The sequence below is a fragment of the Prionailurus bengalensis genome, chromosome C1 (genome assembly GCF_016509475.1).
Source record: "Prionailurus bengalensis isolate Pbe53 chromosome C1, Fcat_Pben_1.1_paternal_pri, whole genome shotgun sequence".
Lineage (NCBI taxonomy): Eukaryota > Metazoa > Chordata > Mammalia > Carnivora > Felidae > Prionailurus > Prionailurus bengalensis.
In genome coordinates this window covers 43,696,384-43,715,147 of record NC_057345.1, presented here as the reverse complement: position 1 = coordinate 43,715,147, position 18,764 = coordinate 43,696,384, and the positions used below count along the sequence as shown (strand labels likewise).

At 44.0% G+C, this 18,764-nt stretch overlaps 2 protein-coding genes across 5 annotated transcripts in view; one reads left to right on the top strand and one right to left on the bottom strand.

The window, feature by feature from the left end:
- DIO1 (iodothyronine deiodinase 1) overlaps positions 1–1,123 on the bottom strand; it is a 41,992-nt gene extending 40,869 nt beyond the window's left edge. The window contains exon 1 of one of the 3 annotated variants that reach the window (XM_043575042.1): positions 898–1,123. The gene's annotated coding sequence lies outside the window, so the exon portion shown is untranslated. Of the gene's footprint in view, positions 1–656; positions 876–897 lie in introns of those variants that run through there. The other 2 variants (XM_043575044.1, XM_043575041.1) reach the window with 2 other exon arrangements.
- Positions 1,124–1,311: 188 nt separating this feature from the next.
- The window catches only part of YIPF1 (Yip1 domain family member 1), a 37,336-nt gene continuing 19,883 nt past the window's right edge, over positions 1,312–18,764 (top strand). The window contains exons 1-7 of one of the 2 annotated variants that reach the window (XM_043575039.1): positions 1,315–1,443; positions 1,729–1,800; positions 2,158–2,237; positions 7,094–7,257; positions 10,608–10,688; positions 10,906–10,993; positions 17,269–17,385. In XM_043575039.1, the coding sequence (XP_043430974.1) occupies positions 2,207–2,237; positions 7,094–7,257; positions 10,608–10,688; positions 10,906–10,993; positions 17,269–17,385 (481 nt within the window). In that variant the 5' untranslated portion in view covers positions 1,315–1,443; positions 1,729–1,800; positions 2,158–2,206. Of the gene's footprint in view, positions 1,444–1,728; positions 1,801–2,157; positions 2,238–7,093; positions 7,258–10,607; positions 10,689–10,905; positions 10,994–17,268; positions 17,386–18,764 lie in introns of both variants that reach the window. The other variant, XM_043575038.1, reaches the window with a different exon arrangement.

Genomic DNA, 18,764 nt, shown 5'->3' with positions numbered 1-18,764 from the left:
GTGATGAAATAAGCAGCAGATGAGGCCAGGAGGATCTGAAATGGGGCATGAGGTGTTTAATATACTTGCCCACCTGAATTTGTGCATTGCGATTCATTCCTGATACCTATTCGACCAAAGTACCCTTCTCATATTCTAAGCCTCAGCTTTTTCTTTATAAAATGAGGATAATCACCTCAAGCTTGCATGATTGTTTTGAGAATTAGAGATCCTGCATGTATAAAGCCTGATCAGGATGTCAGCTCAACAAATACACTAAGTGTGAGTGTGAGTGTGTGTGTGTGTGTGTGTGTGTGTGTGTGTGTATGTGAGTCAGATGTAAAGTCTTTCCAATTGACCACAGGGGTCCAGTGTGGTGAGGCCGAAGTCACCCTTTGTGTGAGCCGCCAATTATGCTTATGCCGCTCAGACAGCCAGAACTTGCTCACTCTACAGGTAACCTTTAGTGAGCAACTACTGCGTGCCGGCCCTGGCGACCCAGACACCAGAAAATTCCTGATCATTGCGCTCTAAGTGCTCACAGGCTGGTAAAGATGGGCAGAAAACAGCAATCGCAGTGGTAGAAGCGAGCCCTGGAGACCAGGGGAGGTCAAGAAGTCCTTGCGCGGTGGTGGAGCAAGGCAGGCTTTTTCTGCAAGGAGAAAATGTACCAAAACCTGGAAGGCTGTGTAGGCGTTAACCAGGCCAAGACGGAAGGCAGGGCGAAACGATTCTCACCAGGTTCGATGGTGCACCCCCGCCATCGTTTACGGGGACCCCGTCGAGTGCCGGGTGGCGGTCAGTGCAGTGGAGGACAGAAGGGTGCGTGAGAAAGGCCTACTGCTCCCCCCGCCCCCCGCCCCTACCCGGGGCAGAGGGAGGCGGGTGCGGGAGTGAAGGAACAAATACCACACTCACGGGGGACGGCGGCCACTAGAACAGACGTCATCCTGCGCTCACTCACTCGTTCACAACTCAGAAAGTATTGGACTCATACACTCCCTTACCGCTTCATTAAATTTTTAGCCAAAAAAGAATGCGAGAGGTTGATGACTTTTGGTCTCTCGACAACCGTTCTTCGTTATGTTATTTTATATTTCAATAAGAATAGAGGTATAAACAAACAATAAAAAGACCCCACAAGCTAGAGAATTCTTTGTGCCTCCCCTTCTCCTCCCCCCACTCCACGCCCACCACCGCTCCGGGCTGCGCCTGTCTCTTTAAGAACCCGAGTCTCCGCCTCGCAGGGGCGGGGCTAGGAGCCGGCTCTGGAGGCCGCGGCTGCCCAGTCTCAGAAGCAACGCTTCGGTCTCTTTAAGGAGGCGGGGCTCTGCCCGGAGGAGGTGGAGAAGTTCCGCCCCCCCGGATCTCCGGCTTCCGGCAACTCGACTGGACCTGAACCTGCCTGGTACTACTGAGGTTGGAGTCTCCCCCCCGGACCAGCTGGACGCCGAGCCCCTCGAGGTGAGGCGGCCGGGACTGCGGGGAGAGCCCGGGACGCGAGAGGCCCGCTATCTCCTGCCCGCCGGGCCGCTTCGGCCCAGATCCTCCCCCTACAACCCTGCCTTTGCTTTTTGGGCAGCTCTTGCCCAGGCCTGCCGGGGCTTAGGGTATCCCAGGCTGCAGGGTCGCCGTCACTCCAACGCCTACTAATTGCTCGGCTGTGCACTAAGCGCCTTACACTCACTGTCTCATTTAATGGTCCCCCAGCATCGTGCGAGTAGGTACCATTATGAACCCATTTTACAGATGAGAAAACTGAGGCCCCGAGGAGCTTGCAGTCATACAGCGAGGACAAGCAGAATCGGGAATCAAACCCAGGTCTGTTTGACCCCAGAGCCTGTGCCCTTAACCACTGGCTAGGCTGAACTGTCTTTGCTCTTGACTGCCCTCATAGCCACCTCTCAAACTTCAACCTCCCCTTCCTCACCCTTACATTTCCAGGCTGCACCTGGTCCTTAAACACCCACAGAGTGAGTGAGATTGGATGGAACCTTTGGACCCCTTAGGGTTAGTTTCTTTATATCTGTTGCTAAGTGGTTATCTTTATACAGACCTGTCTCACCCTACCAAAGAAGGAGGCAAGGAAAATAGTACCATTTCTAATGCTGAAACAAGATTTGTTTGCGTATATTTTATTCTGGTATCTTATGAAGTTCATTTATTTTTCCTTTTTAGACCTCTGCAAAATTTCTTCTTAATAATTGGGAGAAGACCCGCTGGCTGGATGGCAGCTGTAGGTGATTTGCAGTTTGAAGGTACATCTGTTGGGGGCCCACCTTCTATGATCAGTGTTTCCACAGTCACAGCAATGGGTTCTCATTGATATACTGTCATATATATTTAAGAAGATTATTTCAAGCATCTTGGTACAAGTATGTTGGCCACATCCAGGTTTTTCTGTTTGTCCACATCAGTTGTCCTTTTTTGCCGAATAGCCCTTCAGATTGGTAACGTCATTTTTTTAAAGATGTTTTTTAAGTTTATTTATTTATTTTTGAGAGAGAGAGAGAGAGAGAGAGAGAGAGAGAGAGAGAGAGAGAGAGAACACAAGCAGGGGAGGGGCAGAGAGAGAGAGGGAGACACAGAATCTGAAGCAGGCTCCAGGCTCTGAGTTGTCAGCACAGAGCCCAGTGTGGGGCTTGAACCCACTAACCATGAGATCATGACCTAAGCCGAAGTCCAACACTTAACTGACTGAGCCACCCCAGATGTCCCCGGATTGGTAACGTCATTAATTTAATACTGTGATTACAAAATAGCTATAGAGTTACTGCCTTAGTTCAACAAATATTTACTGAACATTTACTTTGTGCTTAGAACTTACTAGATGCAGGAGATAAAAAGATAAAGGAGGTGTTTTTTCCTCTGCTGGAGTAGATAAAAGTGTAAAAAGCTAATTATGATGAAATGTGATCAGGTCATTCCTTCACTGAATCAATAAGTATCTCATGAATGTGACTATGAGCCAGGCAGTTGTTCCAGTTATCAGGGACAGAGGAGTGACAGTTCACTCCCTAATGTAGCTTTCAGTCTGTTGAGGGAGACATTAATTTGATAAATGATCACTTACATATATATCCACAGACTATGAAAATGTTGGAGGAACAGTTCATCACTCACAGCCTAGAATCTAACCTAGACTAGGGACTGACGAATGCTTATTTGTCTTATAAACACTTGCACAGCACTTACTATACGTCAGGCCCTAGTTTACGTGCTTTCCAAATATTAGCTCATCTAATCTTCATGTTAACTTTATGAAATATTTATTCTCCCTGTTTTACCAGTGAGGAAACCGAGGCAGAGAAAAATGAAGTAATTTGCCTAAGGCCACATAACAAGTGGTAAAGCAGGGTTTGAACCCAGGCAGCCTGGCTTCACAGCCAGTGCTATCTCACTGCTATCTGAGGAAGAGAGAAGATGTTTAAAGAGAAACCACCTCCTCAGCAAATACTGTCAACTCCATCTTCAACGTACATTCAGCATCTGACCACCTCTCCTCACTACTACCTCTCCCTCACCATGCTCAAGGTCACCATCACCTCTCATATGAACTATAGCCCTTACCTTCCTTCTAGTCTTCCTGCTTCCTCCGTTGCCCCCTTACAGTCTGTATTTTGCAACGAGTGGTCCTTTAAAACTAAGTCAGATCATGTCATTCTTTCGGAACCTTCCAATGGCTCCCATCTCACTAGGTATGAAAGCCAGAGCCTTTTCTGTGTTTGGAGGCCGTACATGATCCTGCCCTCCACTCCCTCTGATCTCTCCTGCTACTCTTGTCCTTTCTCTCTCTGCCCTACCCACATGGGCCTGTCACTATCCCTCCTAGACACCAAGTACACTCACAGCTTAGGGCTTTTGTGCTATCTATTTGGGAATTTTTTTCTCCAGATAGCCACATAGCTTGCTCCCTCACTCTGTTCAAATCTCACTTCGTTCGAGAGGCCCTCTTTGGCCATCCTTTCTGAGTACAGTGTAGGAAAGTACAATGTTGAGAACAGCATATGCAGAGTACCCAAGGGGGGAGGAAGTTTGTTTGACTTTTTTCCCAGGTAATTGAAAGAAAGCTAATGTGCAGAGCACAGATGGTTCGGGGTTGGCGGTGCGGGGTGGGGTGGGGGGAGATGAACACAAGGTGAGGTTAGAGAGGAGGCAGGTGCCAAATCACAGAGGACATTGCAGACCTTGTTAAGGACTTTGCTCTTTAGAACAGAATGTAGGATGCTACGGGGGTCATGGAAGGCTTTCCTGAGGAAGATGGGAGTTCAGGTGAGAAAGTGGAGATTGGGACTCGTCAGGTGGAAGACATTGTGTCAGGAAAGGATCAGAGGCCACACATAGCATAGGATATGCCAGCACGTAAAAGTAGAGAAGATGATGGTGGAAATGAAGAACATGCCAGTCTTGTCCTCAGGGAGCTGTGATGGACACCAGTAACTCATATGGAGCAGAATGTGTGGTCAAGTGATCCTGTGAGAGGTACACACATGCTGCGTTCCAATCAAACCATGCTACCTGCTGTTTCTCAGATAGGGGACACATCTTCCATCTTCTGGTTTTTGCTCATCCCATGCCCTTTGTGCGCGATGCCATCCCCACCACATCTGACCATCCTTCTCAGGTGGCATCTTCAAGAAGCCTTTCCTAAGCCTGTCAAATAGACAAGTTATCATCCTCCTTTGAACATCTTTGGCCTCTGTACTTCTTTTTTTTTTTTTTTTATGCTTATTTATTTTTTAGAGAGAGTAAGACAGAGCGTGAGCAGGGGAAGGGCAGAGAGAGAGGGAGACACAGAATCTGAAGCAGGCTCCAGGCTCCAAGCTGTCAGCACAGAGCCTGACGGGGCTTGAACTCACGAACTGCGAGATCATGACCTGAGCCAAAATCAGACATTCAACTGACTGAGCCATCCAGGTGCCCCTGGCCATTGTACTTCTAAAGTGATCCTCTGTTCCTCCTTCTGGTATGCCCTTCTGCCTGCTGAACTACTGCTTTTTAAATATGAGACTTGGGGTACCTGGGTGGCTCATTCGGTTAAGTGTCTGACTTCAGCTCAGGTCATGATCTCGCGGTCTGTGAGTTCGAGCCCCCCGTCAGGCTCTGTGCTGACAGCTCGGATTCTGGAGCCTGCTTCGGATTCTGTGTCCCCCTCTCTGCCCCTCCCCCACTCACACTCTGTCTCTCTCTCAAAAATGAATAAACATTAAAAAAATTTTTTAAATATGAGAAAAGTGTATCTTCCTCTGTCTGATTCCCTCAGTTGTGATCATCTTTTTAAATATATATATTAAATATATATATATATATTAACGTTTATTCATTTTTGAGAGACAGAGCGCAAGAAGGGGTGGAGCAGAGAGAGAGGGAGGCACAGAATCCAAAGCAGACTCCAGGCTCTGAGCCGTCAGCACAGAGCCCGACACGGGGCTCAAACTCATGAACTGTGAGATCATGACCTGAGCTGAAGTTAGACACTTAACTGACTGAGCCCCCCGGGCGCCCCGTGATCATCTTTTTAAATGTTAGTGTCCTGTTCCATCAATAAATGATAGCTATGACAATATTTATTATTATATCATATCATCCTCAAAATCTCTCTGTAAGATAGGTGTTACCTACGTTTTATTTATTTTTATTTTTAAAATTTATTTATTTATTTTTGAAAGAGAGAGCGCAAGTGAGGGAGGGACAGCGAGAGAGGGAGAGAGAGAGAATTGCAAGCAGGCTCAACACTGCCTTCCCAGAGCCTGATATGGGGCTTGAACTCACTAATGGTGAGATCATGACGTGAGCCGAAATCAAGAGTCGGATACTTAACCGACTGAGCCACCCAGGTGCCCCAATTACCTACATTTTAGAAACAGAGACTCAGAGATATAGTGTTATTTGCCCAAGGTCATAGAGCATTAGTCTTAACTAACCCTTTGACCTGGTAATTGCACTGATAGGTGTTCAGAGATAATAACTCAAAAGCTTTTTCTTTGCAGACACTCCTTACAAGTGTTATTATTTAAAAAAAATTTTTTTTTAAGTTTATTTATTTTTGAGACAGAGACACAGCATGAACGGGGGAGGGGCAGAGAGAGAGGGAGACACAGAATTGGAAGCAGGCTCCAGGCTCCGAGCCATCAGCCCAGAGCCCGACGTGGGGCTTGAACTCACGGACCGTGAGATCATGACCTGAGCTGAAGCCGGACGCTTAACCGACTGAGCCACCCAGGCGCCCCACAAGTGTTATTTTTATAATGAAAAGTTGGAAACACCATAAACACCCAACTTACAGTCTCTCTCTCCTACTCCCTCCACCTCCCAGCCGATGGAGTATTACATAGTTATGAAAATGGTTATTATAGACTGATATAAAATGAAAAAATCATTTTTCTATAATCTCCAGTTGACAGAGCAGGATACAAAATTGTATAGTATCACATCAGTACTTGGCGCATTGTAGGCATGCAGTAAATATGTGTTCAGTGAATGAATGATCATCACTGGCATGAATCTTAGAGAGTCACTATATGGAGAAAAGGAAACATATAAAAAATTATTAGTGTTTGCCTTGATGTGGTAGGACTAAGAGTGATTTTTATTCCATGCTTTCTACTCTCATTTTTAACCCTATATTCCCTATAGTGATTACATTGGACTTCTTGGAAAAAATAACTTCCATTAAAATTTTTTGAACTTGAATCAAAGAAGACAGGTATAGATTTGGGTACTTGCGGTGGGCCAGCCACTCTGCTAAGGACTTTACTTAGGTAACATTCCTGACTTTCCCCCAATTCTCTAACGTAGATGTTATTCTCCCCATTGTGTAGATGAGAATACTGAGGCATGCAGAGGTTGAGTTACTTACTCAGGCTCTTACAGTTAGTAAGTGGGTGAGCCAGGACTAAAATCCAGGTCTGACTCCAAATTCTATTGTCTTTGTAACTCCTTTTCTAAGTCAGCCTGATGTCTAGATGAGGTTTTTTTTCAGAGCCTTTTGCCATTTATATCAAATAGGGTCTATAGCAAAGCTGGGGTTGAAACAGCTTGTCTTTAGATTAAAAGTATAGCATTTCCAATGTGGGTAAGGTCTTTGATGCCCTCGTGCTCTAATTGCTTTCAGAATTTGGTAACGCGGCCGCTACTGCAGCAGAAAACCCAGGTGCCACCACGATAAGTATCGAGGGTCCTGGTGAAAGCCCGACGCATCAAGCAGGACTCCCAAGAGGCTCCGGGGGAGAAGAGGATGATGAGTTGCTGGGAAACGATGACTCTGACAAAACTGAGGTTTGAACTTGTCTTTGATTTGTCCTTTTAATTTTTTTAAAAGCTTCTTCATGCATTTATTCACTGTCTCCCGTGTGCCACGAAGAGTGCCAGGCAGTGGCAGCCCAAAGGTGGATCACACGTGGCCTCTGCCTCGGGGGGAGACAGACAGGCACGCAGGCCATTGTTACCCACAGGGAGCGTGCTGGTGGAGGGGACACCGGGGTTGTGGGGGCAGAGCGGGGGCTTTGTGCAGGTAGTGACACTTGAACTGAGTCCTGGCACAAGGGTAGGAGGTGGCCAAGGGAAGAAGGCAGGGAAGGGTGATCTAGGCAAAGGCAACCGTTTCAGCAGAGCCAAAGTGGCACGAAAGAATGTGGCACACACAGCATGTTTCCCATCTTCACGTACATTAGAGCAAAATACAGGTGAAGACAGGAGGTGAGGCTACACGGCTCGGCAAGGACTCAACCAAATGAGTAGGAATTGTGCTCTGAAAGCTATCAGGAGCTACTGAAAGATTTTAGATGATATTTAGCCAGAGAGTTTAAAGATAAAGGTATGGTGGCCTTGTGGGGTAGAAACTGGAAGGAGCGGAGACCGTGGCAGTGGTCTAGGCTGGAAGCCCGAACCACAGCCGGACACAGGTGGTTAGGGGGTGGGCTCAGTTGGGCTTTGTGGAGAAGGGGTGAGGGATAGAGAGCAAAGATTTTATCGAGACTTCTAGGTTTCTGCATCTGGTTGGACGGTGAATAGCAGGTGGCTGTTTTTGGTCACAAAGATTTATCTCCACGTGCACTGGTAGTGTGTTCCAGAAAAATAGTATTTCTATCCATATTTTAAAATTTTTTTTTTTTTTTTAACATTTATTTATTTTTGAGACAGAGAGAGGCAGAGCATGAACGGGGGAGGGTCAGAGAGAGAGGGAGACACAGAATCGGAAGCAGGCTCCAGGCTCTGGGCCATCATCAGCCCAGAGCCCGACGCGGGGCTCGAACTCATGGGCCGTGAGATCGTGACCTGAGCTGAAGTCGGACGCTTAACTGACTGAGCCACCCAGGCGCCCCAACTATCCATATTTTATAAATGCAGTCATGACTGTGATGCCCTAGAGGAGCACCCAGTTTACAGCATTGAGTTCACAGGCTCATTAGGTAACAGAGCTCTAGGGTGCCGGGTGATCTTTCTGGAACTCCGTGAGCCATCACAATAAGCACCGAAGCTTGTGCTAAATTAAATACCCATATATGCTAGACACTGTGGCGAGAGCTTAGACTAGGAGCCTAACTTTGAATCCTGGCCCAGCCAGTAGTAACAGCTATGTGGTCTTGAGTAAGGTACTTGAACTTCCCTAAGACCGGGTTTCCTCATCTGAAATATACGAAAATAATGTGTTGACTATCGCCATCATTATCATGACAATAGCTAATGTTTATTCCATGTTTCATAGCTGCCAGACACCATTTGAAGTTCCTTACTTGGATCATCTCATTTAACCCTCAAAACAACTCTGTATACCAGGAACTGTTCTTACCCTCATTTTACAAAGGAGAAATGTGAGGCGCAAAGTTTAAATAAGCTGCCCTGGAACACACAATTAGTTAGCGTGCTCCAGAGCGCTAGAACCAATAGGATGTGTACATATAGAGAAAGAGGTTTATTTTTAAAAATTGGTTCACGTGATTGTGGATGCTTGGCGAGTCCAAAATCTGCTGGAAGTGGCTGGCAGACTGAGACCCAGGAAGGAATTGGAGTTTGAGGCCAAAGGCATTCTGCTGTAGATCCAGGAAGAGCTGGTGTTGCAGATGAAGGCCAAAGGCAGTCTGCTGGAGCAGTCCCTCTTGCTCAGGGAGGTCGGCCTTTTGTTCTCTTTGGGCCTTCACCTGATTGGCTGTGGCCCAGCCACATTATGGAGGGCAATCCGCTTTACTCAGAAAGCCACAAATTAAAAAAAAAAAAAAATTTCTTAACGCGTATGTATTTTTGAGAGTCGGAGAGAGACTGAACATCAGCAGTGGAGGGACAGAGAGAGAGGGAGACACAGAATCCGAGGCAGGCTCCAGGCTCTGGGCTGTCAGCACAGAGCCCAACATGGGGCTCGAACCCACAAACCATGAGATAATAATCTGAGCCGAAGTTGGACCCTTAACCGACGGTGCTACCCAGGTGCCCTGAAAGCCCACCAATTTAAATGTTAAAGCTTATCCAAAAACACCCTCACAGAAACATCCAGAATAAAGTTTGACCTAGATAAGTTGACACACGAAATTAACCATCACACTGAGCAACAGCGGGTGTCAAAAGTTTGAGTAATGTATGAGGGGGGAGAAAAATCTTAAAATTGAAAACATTCTATCCATCATCTTAATTTGTCTGGGAATTGGGAAGAAGTTACCAATATTCTATGATAGGCACCGAATCCCTTGTCCTAGCTTATAGAACACGGGTCTCTGGAGTTCAATATCTTCTAATGCTAGAGTTCGAAAGAACCTTCAGTCTCCTGTATGTCACCTTCCCTCCCAAGATACTAATGCTGTCTGTGGTAGGTGGGAAAGACACCTACCTTGGATACCCCTTTCTGGAGGCTATTTGTTACCGTGCAAAGCAGCATTGCCACTATTAGACAACTTTAATTGTGGAGAAATTCTCCTTTCAATGGACAAAAAAACCCTGCCCCTTGTCCTGCAAAGCTCCAGCTAGTCCATCCGCACCTTTCACTGTACGAATCCTTATGAAATATCTGAAGTGGCAGTCGTAGTTCCCGGCAAGGGGTCTGCGTTCTGTTGTCAAATAGCTGCGCTGTTGGGATAGATGAGCCCCGTGTGTGCTGCTCATAAATTGGAGTTTTGTGGGGTTTTTTTGGTCAGGGGAGTATATTTTAAGTTTTCAGCATGTTAGAGTGAATCAGTGTATCAGATTTTTGAGAGTTGAGGTGGGGATAGTGGTAAGAATCTTGAGGAGGTAGGGGAGTAGAAGATCTGACACTGACTGCCTTCCGTGTGTATATGTTTGTGCGTGTAAAAATGCGTATATGTGTTATTGTACCTGATACATATTATATATAATCGATCTAATCCTTCCTATAATCCTATGAAGTGGATCTTGTTGGCTGTAATTTTTGGAGAACAAAGTCTAGTGATTTGACAAAGTCTCCCCCTGGTGGAGGGACCAGGAATTGAAACCTTTTGGTCTGACTTCACACGCTTGTTTTCTATCAGGCTGAGTTGGGCAAGGCTGTTGTAAAGTTCATGAATGCAAAAGAGCTTGGTCTCTGATGCATCTTGATTTTCCATTAGATTAGCCCCCTGTCTGCATCGCTGATATAAGGACATTACTTCTGTGTTCATTATGTTTTATTTCACCTCTGACAGTTACTTGCTGGCCAGAAGAAAAGCTCCCCCTTCTGGACATTTGAATACTATCAGACATTCTTTGACGTAGACACTTACCAGGTTTGTAAACCCGTTTCACCTTTCCTTTTACACGTAGTGGAGACTTGTGTCTTTTGTGGTTAAACAATCACATGATGCGAACGCTTTTATGACTGGCTATGGTCTTACAAAAATAAAGGATCATTCGCATTTGAAAATATCATCATGAAAGCTGTAAGAAATCTTCATGAAAGCTGTAAGAAATCTTCAGGAGACTTACTGCTATGTTGTTTTCCAGGTCTTTGACAGAATAAAGGGGTCCCTTTTGCCAATACCAGGAAAAAACTTTGTGAGGTTATATATCCGCAGCAATCCAGATCTTTACGGTATGTGTAGAGCTGTTTGGATTCTTTACCAGGTACCAGTTGAATTCAGGTGCGCGTGAGCGTTGCCTGAAAGATTGGAGAAGTGCACTGTTGGTGGGGCATGCAACATTTCACTCAACTCTTCTGGACATCAGTGACAGCCTTTACAAACAATTTTGGGGAAAATGCAATTCTGTGTTATGAATGCTGTGATTACAAGTAATGGGCATGTCCTTTGAACGTCTTCAAATGACATGCAAACCTGAGACGAATTAAGTCACTTTGTCCAAAAGGAGATTGTTGATTTTAACTTGAGAGGATCTGAGGGTGGGGATCAGTGTGGAGAAGGTGCTCTCATACTTACTCATTGCTGTGCTGAGTCCCAGCTCTGCCCTCAGATGAGCTGGCTCCCCTGGGAATTCAGTCAGCAGCACTGGAAGTCTGTAAGAGGGATGGGCCAGGGGGTGACTGCCATTCCTGACCTCCATGCTGTCTGAGGAGAGGTCAGAGGCCCAGCTGGTACTCCTGAAGGGAAAGGGCTCCTATAGCCGTGGCCTTCCGTGTTTGAAAGGAGAAGCGAGCCAGCGGTTCTGGGTGCTTCCTTTGTGCAGATGCGCTACAAAAGACTGGACGTGGGCACGTGTAATTCTTGCAGCCCCCTTGGGGGTAGGTATTCTTCTCCCCCTTTCTCAAACAAGGAAGCTGACTCTCAGTGAGGCTCAGTGATGTGTATGCTCGATCCTGAAAAAGCATTAGAGTAATATGTTACATATTTTGTACATATGTTGATCATAAGAGGAGAAGGAATTCATGAGGATCTATTGTGTGCTGATGACTGCATACACTTTAATTCTTTCAACAAGACTCTATATTAAGTGTGGTTAGCCCTCTTTTCCTTGTGAGGAAACCAGGGCCGAGAGTTGTCAAACTGAAAAAGCAAGAGCCAGAACTAGTTTGATGTTACGTGAAGCCCATACTCTGTTCGCCTGGTGGTTTTAAGCTACAGAACCTTTTCATCATCTAGCATGGAGGTCCAATAGTTGGAACCAGTGAAAGTGGAACCACTGTGGGGGAGGCTGGGGAGAGGGTCCCTTCTCTATAGCTCCTCTATCTGGCAGCACTGAAAGTTCCATCCAGATGCCGGCGGAATGCCCGGAGCGCCAGGGAGCGCCATGTGCAAAGCACTGCCTTGGCCCATGCCTCTCATCTAAATGTTGCCAAGGCAGTTTCTCCTCCTCGCTCTCTTGTTTATTCTTCTAGCCTGAGATCTTGAGAGACAGGCTATGTGTCTGAGTGATTTATGTCATCAGTGCCTGGTGGAGGCCTGGCACAGAGTAAGCACGCAAACAATTTTTGAGCACCTTATTTCGTGCTACAGGCTGAGGATGCAAAGATAAAGTCAGTCTCCACTGCCAGGAAGAAAGAAATGATAGAACTAACATGTGCCGAGTGCCTCACAAGTGCCAAGAGCTCAGCACTGTGTCACTGTTTTATAGTTTTATATCCCACACCCCGAGGTAGGCTTACCTCACAAAAGAGAAAATGGAAGTTTGGGGAGGATAGCTTGCCCATAGTCACAGAGTTAGCATAGAAAATGACACTAGCAAATGTACGCAGTGCTTATTATGTGGCCCCGTTATCGGGGAAGAACCTATATTAACTCACTTAATCCTCATAACAACCCGAACTTTATGAGGTAGTTACTATTATTATCCCCGTTGTATGAATAAGGACACCGAGTTACTCAGATGTAATGCATTGTGCCTAAGATCGTATAGCTGAGCACAGTTTTCAGATCAGCACCACAGCTCATAATCCATATTCTTTATTACTCTGTTATGCTGCCTCTCCTGATAAAACCAGGATTTGAACCCCAAGTTTGCTTCTTTCCACAACACTGTTAGCCTCATGAGCTCACAGACATGGTTAAAGAAAAAAAAGAGGTACTATATAGGTAAAGTGTTTGATAGTGGAGAGGACTGGGCCTTGTGGGGGAGATTGGAGGAAGGTGGTCGGGGAAAAGATGACAGAAGTGCCAGTCTGCAGAATCAGAGGGTGAGACTGATGAATTTGATTGCATTTAAACTGAAATACAAAATTACTGGGGGAGCCTGAGTGATTCAGTTGGTTAAGTGTCTGACTCTTGATTTCAGCTCAGGTCACGATCTTATGATTTGTGGAATCGAGCCCTGCTTCAGGCTCTGCACTGACGGTGTGGAGAGAGAATCTTCCTTGGGATTCTCTGTCTCCCTCTCTCTTTGCGCCTCTCCCGCTGGTGGGCATGTTCTCTCTTTCTGTCTCTCTCAAAATAAATAAGTAAACTTTTTTTTTTAACTACAAATTTTTTTAATGTTTATTTATGAGGGAGAGAGAGACATAGAGTGAGAGGGGAAGGGCAGAGAGAGAAGGAGACACAGAATTCGAAGCAGGCTTCAGGCTCTGAGCTGTCAGCACAGAGCCCGATGTGGAGCTCGAACTCACGGACCGTGAGATCATGACCTGAGCCGAAGTCAGTCGCTTAACTGACTGAGCCACTCACGCACCCCCTAAATAAATAAACTTTAAAAAAAGGAAAAAAAATTTTCTATACCACAAAATAAACATAAACAAAGTAAATAAATAAGTAAGTAAACTACAGACCGGAGATAATATTTGCAATTCTCATTAGCAACAAAGGATTAAAAGCAAGAATATCTTTAGAACTCCTACCATTTATAAGAATAAAACCAGTTATAAGTTTTAGAGGAAAATGAGCAATTCACAGAAAAGGAAACCCAAATGGCTAACAAATATATGAAAAGATACTTAGCCCCACCTGTAGTCAAGGAAATAAAAACAAGAGATTATATTATGCTCATTTTAGCAAACATACAAATTGACTTGTCTTCATTCGTTCATTCAATTAATTCAACAAGTATTGAGCACTAAACTATTGCAGGCACTGGAGGTATAGTAGTGAGAAAAACAAAAATCCTTGCTCTGAGGCAGTTTAGAATCTACTGAGCTTTATGATAAGTAAAATAAGTCAGATATATAGTATGCTAATGATAAATGCCAAGGTGAAAATTTTAAAGGACAGGAAATAACTTGTGTAGGTGGGTGAATTTGAAATTTAAAAAATTTTTAAGAGGTGAATTTTGAGTAAAGGCCTGGAGGAATTGGGAGCAATTCATGTAGATATCTAAGGGGAAGGCATCTGAAGCAGTGAGCACAACAAACACAAAGGCCCTGAGGCAGGAATTTGCTTGGTATGCTCAGAGAACGGCAGACTAGTGTGACTGGACCAGAGGGAAGAAGGGAGCCTAGGAGATGAGGACGGAGAGACAACATGGTGGGGTAAGTTGTGTAGCATCTTGGTCACAGTGAGGACTTCAGCTTTTACTTGAGTGAGAAGCCATTGGAGGGTTTGAGCAGAGGAATGACGTACCCTTAAGTCAGATTTTCAGAAACATTGATACCAAGAGTTGTCAAGATTGTGCAGCAATGGGAACTAATATGTGTCTAGTGGGTATGTAAGTGGTGCACGAATGGGAGCCATTGGAACATTCTCGTGCCCTACAAATTGGCAGTTGCACTGTATGGTCTAAGAGAAACACACAAATATAAAAGAAGACATATAGAAGAATATTATTCATTGTGGCAACAGTGCTTGTAATAGCAAATATTTGGAAACAAACAAAATATTCATCAGCAGGTGAAGAAATAAGTAAATTGTGGTGTATTCATACACAGAATGCTGTAGTTTTTAAGAATGAATGAGATCTATGAGCATCAGTGTGGCTAACTGTCAGAATAAGGATAAATGAAGAAAGGCACGTTTTTGAAGGATGTGAGTAGCATGACCCCATTAGAAGGATTTGAAAAAGTAGCATGACGGGTACACCAGTGTTTGTTGTATCATTCTTCGTACTTTTCTGTATGTTAGAAATATTTTATAATATAACAATGCATAATACAAACTAAATTAAGACTCCTTCCCACCCCACCCCATAATAAGAGTAGAAGTTGGCAGGAAAGAGGGAAAGAGAAGGTGTATAAAGCAACCTGGCAGGCCCTGTGATGAGTAGGTGGTTGTGTGTCTCTGGAATCCGAGCTTCCTGTTTGCCTTCGGGCACAGGACTCAGCGACTACGTCTGTTGTGTGTCACTGTATCCCTTGCACCTGGCCCAGGGTCTAGAGAACAGTGGGTTCTTACAAATAATCTGCGCTGTCAGCACAGAGCCTGACGTGGAGCTCAGTTCCAGACCGTGAGATCATGACCTGAGCTGAAATCAAGAGTCGGTTGCTTCACCGATGGAGCCACCCAGGCACCCCCTCTGCTTTCTAGTTATAGGTTCTATAATATTTTGGCCACTTGTGGTCATATGCTTGCATGGTCTCAGCCCGTTGACAACACATGGTCACTTTTGTTCATTTTTTCAACAAAGCTTTTGGCAATTTTGTAATCATTAAACTGTAGGAATTTTTTTTTTTTTTTGGCCTTGTCTGTTGCATCTTTTATATGGTTGGTATTCAGAATAATACAGTGAACTTGTCCTTGGTGGTAGCAGAGGGCTTGCAGGCTGATGAGTCAAGAGCAGTATGTGGAAAGCCAATAGTGGTGATTCTTTGGAGTATCCCAGTTGATTGCTTGGGCTCTCTTCCCCACCTTCAGGAGCCAGCTTGGCTTTGAGAAGTGCTAACCCATTTCTGCTAGTCATCTCCTGCGACACAGTAATTTTCTGAGTTTTGTGATATGTCACGGTGCCTGCAGTTATGCTAAAAGGTGTTGCAAAGTATTGGTGACATCGAAACATTAAATTCATAAAATTTATTAGGAATATCTCAATTTAAAAATGTTCTTTGTTCTACTTTTGTAGTACTTTTTCTAGATAAGGAGAAGCAAGGGTGGTGTTCATGAAATCAAGTGAAATGGAGAAAGGGATTTGCAAAGCATAGTGTACTCATTCACTCAGTGGAATAGTTGATAATCACTGAAAGTAGAATAAGCTGATTTTTTAAAATGTTTATTTATTTTTTTGAGACAGAGAGAGAAAGAGAGAGAGAGAGAGAGAGAGAGAGAGAGAGAGAGAGAGCATGAACGGGGGAGGGGCCGAGAGCAAGGAAGACACAGAGTCTGAAGCAGGCTCCAGGCTCTGAGCTGTCAGCACAGAGCCCAACGCGGGGCTTGAACCCGTGAACCTCAAGGTCATGACCTGAGCCCAAGTCGCACACTTAACCGACTGAGCCACCCAGGTGCCCCGTAGAATAAGTTGATTTTTATGAACAGCTATGGTAGAATCCCTAGGATATATTAAAGTGAAAATCGTAAAGTATGGAATAAGATATATATATATATATATATATATATATATACACACACACACACATACATAACTTAAAATTTACCATTTTACCTTTTAAAGTGTACAATTCATTGGCATTGAGTACATTCACAATTATTGTGAATCCACGTATCTTCTGGAAAGCTGTAAAGCAAGGCTAAATGGATATAGATATCTATCTATATATCTACATGTTATCATTATATAAACACGCACACACACAAAATGTGCATTTGTTTATATGTATATAGAAATCTCTGGCAGGATTCACCAGAAACTGGTTATGGCTGCGAGCTCTGGGGAGAAAAAATGTATAGAGCCAGGGAACAGAGAGAGAAGGAATTTACTTTTCTCTATTTTAAAGGAATTTACTTTTCTCCTGCCTGCCTTTCGTTCTCTTTTGAACACTGAACTGTATGCATGTATTGCTTTCTCATTAAAAAGAAAAGTCTTAAACACATTGCATGCACACATACAACCATGACAAACTGGTAGATTAAATGAATTCTTCCCTAAAGTGTTCTGCTTGCACTACTCTTCTGTTTAGACTGCAGAAGGACCTGTCTGATTTAAGTTATTTTTCTCTGGCATTAATTAACATTTGGCACTTAGATAAGGGAAGTAACCTTTGCTTCCTATATCCTGATGGTGAAGATTTAACAAAATGTCCATGAGTTTTTTGACATCCTCTAATAAAAGAAGCTATAAACAAATTAGTGTCTTTATTCAGCTAATTGTAGAAGGTATTTTGGCCTTTTCATTCCAGTCTCCCCTGTCTTTAATGCACCTAATTGCTGAATTGTGTGTTTACCTTTTATGAAAGAAAATTCCCATTAGATGAATATTGATTGCATCTAAAATTCATTTTCCCTTGCTTATATGAATAGGGCGAGGGAGATAACAAATTATTCTGTAAGAGTCTATAAGCTGGTGCTTCATTTTTTTGTCTGAATTTTCTGGTTTTCTTTGCAGGCCCCTTTTGGATATGTGCCACATTGGTCTTTGCCATAGCAATTAGTGGGAATCTTTCCAACTTCTTAATCCATCTGGGAGAGAAGACATACCATTATGTGCCCGAATTCCGAAAAGGTTGGTGAATAGCTTGACTCATTTGGAATGCTTTCAATTTGTTACCATGCATTCCTTTTAGTGAGCTCTTGGGCCCCTGTCTCTAGGTGCTGCAGCCCCTGCTTTTTTGTATTAAAGGATTCAAACACCCTTATCACCTCAGCATTTACCACCCATCTATGTAAATTGACATAGTCTTTTTTTATGATGGTAACATATACATAACTTAAAATTTACCATTTTACCTTTTAAAGTGTACAATTCATTGGCATTGAGTACATTCACAATTATTGTGAATCCACGTATCTTCTGGAAAGCTGTAAAGCAAGGCCAAATAGCAATTGGAACTTATTCAAAGCAAAATGTGCAAAGTAAGTAAAAAGCAGTGTGCATGAAAGTCTCCATTGTAGCATTATTTGTATTACCCAGATGTTGGAAACAATAGGGGCATTGTTATTTAAGTCATGGTGACTCAACTAGCTGGGTCTGTAGCCACTAATTATGAAACACTTAGAACCATGTGGAAAACTGATAATCCAAAATTATGCCTTTGCTGTTAGCTACTCTGTTAGAGGGAAGTCTGCAAATGGTCAGGGTCTAGAAGGGAGAATGTAGAAATGAGTTTGTCCTAGCGATGGGCTTGTGGATGACATTGTTTTGAAAACTTTCTTTCTTGTGGCAGTCTTGGATAATTATACCAACCAACCAACCAACCAACAGCTTTTTAGGGACTTGTAGGCCACCCCAAAATGAGGAAGTTTGGCTTTATAGGAGATTGATGTGTGCCACTTGCTCAGTTCTGTCCTCCTCGCCCCCCACCCCCCTGCCTGCCTGCTGTCCTATGAGAGGCTATATACAGACTGTGTAAGGGCACAGTCTCTGGAACCAGGCCACTGGCTTCAAGTTCCATTTCCATCACTCATTAGCTTCTACTTGTTGGGCAAGTTATTTCATCTCTCTTGACCTCGGATTCCTTATCAGTGAAATGGGAATAATAATACCTATGTTATAGGGCCATTGTAAGAACACAGAGTTGGTGTTTGTAAAGAGGTTGGAATAGTGCCTTGTACAAAAAAGAGTTCATACACGTACACATATATGTGTGTATAGAGAGATATGTAGTTCCTTCCGTGTGTGTATGTGTCTCTGCGTATCCTTCCTTCTACCCTCCATGACCATTTTCATAGAGTCAGACCTGATTCATTTCCAGCCCCATTTGTCAAATGATCCTGGTTTGAGTTTAACTCAGTAAATGTTCATCATGAGATATGGACCCTGCCTTCAAGTTGTTCAATGGTTAAGTAAAGAAAGTCAGGTAAATGAATATTGCTGTAAATGGTATGTGTTAATTTCTATATCAGAGATATGTGTAGGTACATTAACAGAAAAGAAGGAGTGAA